This window comes from Gadus chalcogrammus, chromosome 16 (assembly GCF_026213295.1).
Source record: "Gadus chalcogrammus isolate NIFS_2021 chromosome 16, NIFS_Gcha_1.0, whole genome shotgun sequence".
Classification (NCBI taxonomy): domain Eukaryota; kingdom Metazoa; phylum Chordata; class Actinopteri; order Gadiformes; family Gadidae; genus Gadus; species Gadus chalcogrammus.
Genome location: NC_079427.1, coordinates 2,329,661 through 2,337,484, shown reverse-complemented (window position 1 = coordinate 2,337,484; position 7,824 = coordinate 2,329,661). Strand labels below are relative to the sequence as shown.

Genomic DNA, 7,824 nt, shown 5'->3' with positions numbered 1-7,824 from the left:
ACTCACTGTCTGTGTCCACTTGCTGCCCTGTGGTGAGGTCAGAGGTGCAGGGGATCCACAGCAGATGGCGGAGATGACAAAATGTCTGACCGGGGAACCAATGGCTCCGTGTCTGAGCCTACAGAATTCACCTGAGCAGCTGTCTCCTGATGGGTGTGATTCACCACACCAGACCCTGGGTTTTGAGGCCGCCTTGAGAGAGCATCAGCATTGACATGCTGCTGACCCTCTTTGTGCTGCATGACCCAGATAAAAGGGTCATGTGGGGTCCTTGTCAATCGACATGCTGCGAAGACCCAGCAGAGGCTTATGGTCAGTTATAATGGTGAAGGCGGCTGATCCAATGTAGTGTCTGAACTGGCGTACAGCCCACACCACAGCCCATAACTCTCTGTCGAATGTACACCATCACTTTTCGGTGGGAGCCAGCGACTGACTAGCATACACCAGCACTCTCTCCAGCCCTTCCCTGTCCTGAGCCAACACGGCCCCCAACACGGCCCCCCCCCCTCCAAGGTTGACGCGACATACAGAACCACAGAGTCACCGACCCCATTGGTGGTTCTATGATTTGTTCCAAAACAGGGGTCATTAATGGGCCACAGGTTATATTCATACATCCAAGCACACAAATAATCTATTCAGTACAGTGCAAATTCTCTCTCTCTCTCTCTCTCTCTCACCTCTCTGTTCAGCCCCCACTGACGGTTTCTCTTCTTACTCACGTTCCTGCTCGCGCTCTCTCTCTCACTCACTCACTCACGTATACACCTTGCCAAGCTCCTGTGCGACGTATCCACGGGTCAGCCAAGGCCTGTAGTCCCCGCCAACTGGAGACGCCCCGTCTTCGAGGCGGTACACGGCTTGTCTCGCCCAGGTAGGAAACCGTCCTCACGGCTGGTGTCAGAGAAGTTCATCTGGCACGGGCTCAAGAGAGATGTGAGGGCCTGGGTCGACACTTGCACTGCCTGTCAATGCGCCAAGGTGCATCGCCATGTCAAGGCCCCCCTGGAACACTTCTCGGTGCCCGAGCCGAGGTTCGACCATGTCAACGTGGACCTGGTGGGACCCCTACCCCCCTCGCATGGCTTCACTTACCTCTTCACCATGGTGGACAGGATGACGCGCTGGCCGGAGGCAGTCCCGCTCTCCTCAACGACAGCCCCCGACCTGGCCCGGGCGTTCATCGCGGTGTGGGTCTCCCCCGCTACGGCACTCCTGCTGACCTCTCCTCTGACCGTGGCCCGCAGTTTACTTCGGAGCTGTGGGCGGCGGCGGCAGAGAATCTGGGGGTCGTCGCTGCCCCCCGCCCCGCCCAACAAGAGGATGTGATGGACGATGTCACGCCTCCTCCCGCACCTCCTGACTTTGCCTACAGTCGTAGGGGCCGGGCCACACGCCCTCCGCGCCGCGAGGATTTTGAGTATTGAGCAGTGGCGGTTCCTTCATAGGGGCGATTTGTGCGACGCACTACCAAACAGAGTTTTTTTGTTTTTTTTTATCTAGTTGTTAAGGCGGGTGATTAATCTGCTGTATGCAAACTGGTTGTATATGTCATTGTCCAATCAGATTAAGGTCGCGCCTGGTGTTGCCACGCCCATTTGGGGCGATTTCTGTCAAGCCCAAATTTGCACCAGAACTCTCCCATTGACATTCATGGTACGTCCGTTTTTTTCAAAAATCATGCCCCCAATACATTTTCTATGAGGGTTTATGTGCTCGCACAAACGACGTGCTTACGTCATCTGTCTGTTGCTAACCCGCGGGAACATGAACATTCTACGAAGAAGATGGCGAGTGTCAAGTGCAATACTGTAGTATCTCTGAGAGAAGTGCCCTTTAGTCGTCGTACTAATGCGGAGAAGGAAGCGATAAAACAACTAGGACCCCCTAGACCTGATTTAAACATCAAGCAAGTGTCAACGAAAGGGGAGAAGGCCTACACACGATCTTTTAAAAATAACTGGTACGACAGAAAAACCTGGCTAGCCGGCTGTGATGTAGCCAATGCTCTTTTTTGCTACCCCTGCCTTCTCTTCCACCCAGAAAACAACACGGCAGACGGTACAGCGTGGACAATAAAAGGGGTAACGGATATGCAACATCTGTCGGACAAAGTTAAAAAGCACGAGAAGGCAAAAAAACACATGGACAGCTGTCTGAAGTTTTCAGCTTTAGGGAGAGTGAACATTGCTACACAGCTGGATGAGGGGTATCGGCTAGCAGTGCTTCGTCACAACGATGAGGTGAGCAAGAACCGCCACATACTCAATCGGCTCATCCAGTGTGTGAAGTTTTGCGGCATTTTTGAGCTAGCTTTGCGAGGCAGAGACGAAACCGAGGGCTCCGCCAACCCTGGTATTTTTCGGGGCCTTGTCGATTTTGTGGCACAGTTGGATGAGGTGTTTGATGAGCACCTGAAAACGGCAAGTGTCTTCAAGGGCACATCCAAGACGATTCAAAACGAACTGCTGGGGTGTATGCTGGGTGTGGTGAAGGAACGGATTGTCGAGGAGGTGAAGGCTGCGAAGTTTGTAGCCATCCAGGCTGACGAGACCACCGATGTCAGCACGCAGACCCAGCTGGTTCTTGTTCTCCGATACATCGACGGCAAGTATGCAGTGCATGAACGTTTTTTTGAGTTTCTTCCCCTCACCGAGTCAACGGCGACCTCTATAGCGAATGTGATCCTGGAGCGACTGAACAGTCTGTTTTCCGACGACGAGAGAGAGAAACTAATCGCTCAAGCGTATGATGGTGCCAGTGTGATGAGGGGAGAGAAGGCTGGTGTGCAGCAAAAGGTGCGTGAACACTTCAAAAATGCACATTATGTGCATTGTTACGCACACCAACTGAACCTGATCATGCAGCAAGCCACATCCAACATAAGCAAAGTGAAGGTTTTTTTCTCTGAGCTGAGTGGGATTTCGAGTTTTTTTTCCCGTTCACCCAAGAGGACCAGCATTCTCGATCAGGTCGTCGCCCGGAGACTGCCGAGGGCTTCAGCTACAAGATGGAATTTCAACAGCAGGATCGTCAACACTGTCAGTGAGAATCGAGCCGACCTCATTGAATGTTTCGAAACCATCAAGACATCATTTGACCAACCAACAGTGAGAGAGGCATCTGGGTTCATCCGAATGCTGCAAGATGAAGACTTCGTTTTTTTCTTGAGCGTTTTTCACAACATCATGCCCCATGTGGACATCCTGTACCAGCAACTCCAGCAGAAGGACATCGATGCAGTACTCATCCAGCGGGCCCTCCAGAGGTTCACAAGCAGTGTGCAGGCCATAAGGTAAGATTATAAGAATATATTGATAACTATGTTGTACCAATAATGATTAATTAAATTATGCCAATAATGATTAATTAAATGTAGCCTCTGTGGTGTAGTCTAGTTTGTTGAAATGACTGCACTAGCTTAAAATCCTTTGCAATACTAAAGAAAAGTTGTGAACTAAAGAGTTCTGTGTGTGTTTTATGTTGTTAAAAGGATACAGTGAAATAATGCTGTTTCAAATGGATAAACAGCCTGTAGCATGTAGACTACACAACAGCAAATGGCCCAACTAACAACAAATGTTGTGTATTTTCTCAGGGGCTCCCCCTCACTTCAGCAGGTCCAGGGAGAACCAGCTGCCAAACTATCAAGGACAGCGTTGGGAGAGGAAGAAAAGCAGAGGATGGCTAAAGAGATCTGTGACACCATCTTGGCTCACTGCAAGGAGCGGTTTTCCTTCACCGACCACCTAGTTAGTGCCACCTTACTGCAAGGAGATCTGTTTGGAAGGTACTGCCATTCATTTCCAACCGAAGCGCTGCATGCCACTGTGAAGGCATACCCCATGCTGGATCAAGCAAAGCTGCACACAGAGCTCTCCCTCATCTACGAAAACCCAGAGTTTAAGGGATGTTGTGGTGCACTGGCACTTTACCAGCTGCTCATGTCCTACAACCTACAGGACACGTTCTCAGAGACTGTTGCTCTGTTGAACATCATTATCACCACACCCATGACCACCTCTGAAGCAGAGAGATGCTTCTCAACTTTGAAGAGGATAAAGACCTTCCTGCGCAACTCCATGGGCCAGGAACGTCTTAACGCCCTGGCCATGCTTTCAATGGAACGGAAACTTGTCCTTAGCATGCCTGACTTCAATGAGAGAGTCATTGACTGCTTTGCTGCATTAAAAGAGAGACGCAGCAAATTCCAGTACAAGTGATTCTCTCTCTCTCTCTCTCTCTCTCTCTCTCTCTCTCTCTCTCTCTCTCTCTCTCTCTCTCTCTCTCTCTCTCTCTCTCTCTCTCTCTCTCTCTCTCTCTCTCTCTCTCTCTCTCTCTCTCTCTCTCTCTCCCTCTCTCTCTCTCTCTCTCTCTCTCTCTCTCTCTCTCTTCCCCCCCCCCCCCCCGTCTTTCTCCCAGTAACAATATCAAGCTCTTTTCACCTGTTGTGTATTTTGTATGAAACAAAGCAGTGTTAAGGTTGCTTTTTTCAATTGCAGTATAACATTGCCATGCTTGAATATTTCAGTGTGAGGTTAGTGAGTCATGTTTTCTTTTAGAGTAGACCTTGTTCAGCAAATTGCTTATCACATGTACCTCATTTAGTTTCCCTTCAAATGCCTCATCAGTTTCTTTGCCAGTGCTCAGTCTTGGGATTGTCACCTGCAGATCACTTGACTTGTAAATTGATGTTTCTCTTGTACTCTGTTGTCTTTTTGGACTCTGAATGTTTACACCTTGCTAAGACTGTGACCTTTTTTTATTTTTGAGAAGAAGCTTACTTGTGGATGTTGGATATTCTTTGATATTTTTCCATTGTGACTTTTTTACTGCTACCTACTGAGCATTTTGAACTGTGGCAAAATATTTTGGACATCCTTCTTTTTGTATCTTGCTGGTCTACCATCGTGCCTTTGTTCAAGCACCTTTTTGACTCAGTAAAACATTTGAACTTGACTTCCCTTGTCTGCCTCTCTGCAATTGAGTCTCTCCTTTGGTCTTTTGGTAAACTGTCAGCCTGCTTAATTGATATCTGATACCTGCATTTATATGCACTAACAAGTTAGGGAAATGGTCTTGCTACCTAGACAAATATACCTCAATCCTATGGACTTTTATGGTACTTATGGACATAACGGGGGGAAATTGCACCACCTGAAAAAAATGTCAGGAGCCGCCACTGGCTCTCAGTGCAGGAGAAGTCCTTCTACCTTCATCAGGATGACGGTACCTTGGAACAGGGACGCTAATGATCCAAAACATCGAAGGAGAACAATGGGTATAATGAAGGTAATTATACCTTAATTTAGTGATATAATTTGTTGTGTTTTTTTTTATTCTGCTGAAAGCGATTCAAACACCAAATTCAAGTACATTTTATTTCACTGTGGTGGGCTCTGCAAACTGAAACTTACTTATCCAAATGAATCGTAGATCCTCAATGGATTCTGGATTCACTAAAGCACAGCAGAGCTGCACCACCACATCAGCGTCGCTTCGCAAGGTGTGCGGAATGAAACGCAGGATTTTAAATTCTTTCAAATGGGCTTTTGCCCTTTCAACATGGATCCTGGTCCCTGCAATGTCTTAAGTTAATTTGATCACTCTTTCAACCAGCCATGATTCAAAAATGGAGGTATGTTGACACTAACTCCTTCTGGCACAATGGCTAAGATTAGAAATCCCTTATCAGCAAGTATGAGATCACCTGACTTGAAGACCTCCAGGATTCCAAGATGGACTTGTCAGAACCAGATCAAGGATACAATTTGCTGCATACATACGCAAACATATGTACACATACACAAAAAAATACACAGATGTAGAGGCAGTGCAAGTACCATTTCTTCAGGAATGGTAAGAATTCTAGTTAAGTCTGTAAATGTAAAACTATAGGTACCAGCTTACAAGAAAGGGTCCTTTTACATTGAGCGCAATTTTCTTTCCATGTCAACATAATAATTACTAATCATTGAGCTGAATGGGACTAATAGCTTTACACTAATGTATCCCATCATCTATTGAATGCTGTTAAATTATATTAATGTCATTAATGTTTTAATTGATATTGAATATGTTGGCATGACTACTACAGAAATATGTTGGACAATAAAGCAAGAAGGAAGCCTTTCCCACAAACCACTTTTATTTTTCACCAAACAGACGTCTGTACCTTCCTGGCTCGGGCTCATAAAGTAAACATAATATATATTAAAAAAAGGGTACTGACACAATACTAGCAATGATCATTATCTTTCTTTGGCATATAGTCAACTTGTTTCAGAAACTCTGTGATCACAACCATCTAGTCTTGTCTATAGGAGGTACCTGAGGGGAACAGCTTAGTAATAGCAAAGGAAGGAGGACCTATTCTAAACATGACATCATTAATTACTTTAAGTTCAAGACATTTGGAAAAAGATTGCAGACTGAAAACTCATCTCTTGTTTCTATAATTTAGCACTTAAAGAAGTTTCCTTACCGAATGCATTTCATGTACTTGCACGATTCCTGCTCTTTTTGGGTTGAATCTCCCATTGTGGAATGCAATCATTGTAAGTCGCTTTGCACTTAAGTGTCAGTTAAATAAATGTAATCTAAAAGTACAGAATTTAATAAATCTGTCCATATTTTGAATTATTGTGGAAGGGGCCGATAACACAGCACAGGGTCCCAACTGATGCTAACGCTTCAAAAATGCCATGACACATACAAAGTATGTGCATCTTGACCAAAGCTGGTGGAGCAAAGCTGTATGAGCAATTGTGCCATTTAAAGAGTTTATATGGTAAAGATGGACTCGACAAGAGCCTAGCTCTTACGGCTGCTTACACTTTTGAATAATGTCTCTGTTGTCATCATCTGGCCGTATCCCAACGACCAGGATGCATTCACAGACAGCTTCACTGTTTCAGGTTATTCTGCATATCTTCATTGTTCTCTTTGGAAAGAGCCATCTAGTTCACTATGGCTACTGCTTAATCAAGTCTGAGGAAGCAAAGAGACACGTCCTTAGTGCACATACAAAAAACAAGTTAAACTCAATTGCAACTGCGACCACACTACATTACTACCACAAATAATATGTAATGTAAACTAATGGATCCTGTAAAAGAGGGGAGCTGCTCAAATGGTCTGGACTTTCACCGTGTGTGGGTTAAGTACGTTACCCGTCAATAACTGAAGAGTCTCGGCCGGTAGGTCCTCCAGGTCTTTCAGACCTTCCAGCAGGTCCTGAGCTGTGGCCTTTCCTGGTGGTCTTCGGCACTTCCACATCACCAACATCTTCAGCTTCTGCGTGGCCACAGATCTATGTTCTGCCTTGATGTCCTCCAAAGCTTTGGTCGTTATTTCCAGATGGATGGCAATCTGCTCCAACTCATTTCCCAGCGTTTTGGCCACATTCATGAGCTCCTTGTCAGTCAGAGTCTGCCCTATGGAGCGGGTTTCAGTGATGCTGTCTGGGAAAAAAAAGACAAAGACAATCCACATACAGGCAGATCAAGTCATCTCAAAAGATAAAACACTCACGAAACATACTTCTTAATCATTTGTCCTGAGACCAATCATCTGATTCAAAAGATGACACCCGCTCACCTGACACATCAACCGTGCAAGGTTTCTTATTGGACACTTCTTCTGATTTACTTCCATTTCTTTTCCGGCCTCCATTTCCTGAAGAAGTACATTATATAAATTGTCAATTTATTTATGTGCAAATTCTGCCCTGTTCCCTTTCAAGGAAATGCTCTGAGACCCTGTGACACCAACTAGCTGTCTTTTGCAGTGACCATCATTTTCCTCTCAGTGGCCAGCAGG

At 45.9% G+C, this 7,824-nt stretch overlaps 1 protein-coding gene across 1 annotated transcript in view; it reads right to left on the bottom strand.

The window, feature by feature from the left end:
• The window catches only part of LOC130405767 (uncharacterized), a 198,073-nt gene that overhangs the window by 157,806 nt on the left and 32,443 nt on the right, over positions 1-7,824 (bottom strand). The window contains exons 7-9 of the mRNA XM_056610963.1: positions 7,603-7,680; positions 7,176-7,466; positions 5,328-6,993 (exon numbers count right to left, since the gene is read on the bottom strand). Of these exons, the coding sequence (XP_056466938.1) occupies positions 6,977-6,993; positions 7,176-7,466; positions 7,603-7,680 (386 nt within the window). The 3' untranslated portion in view covers positions 5,328-6,976. Of the gene's footprint in view, positions 6,994-7,175; positions 7,467-7,602; positions 7,681-7,824 lie in introns of the transcript that reaches the window.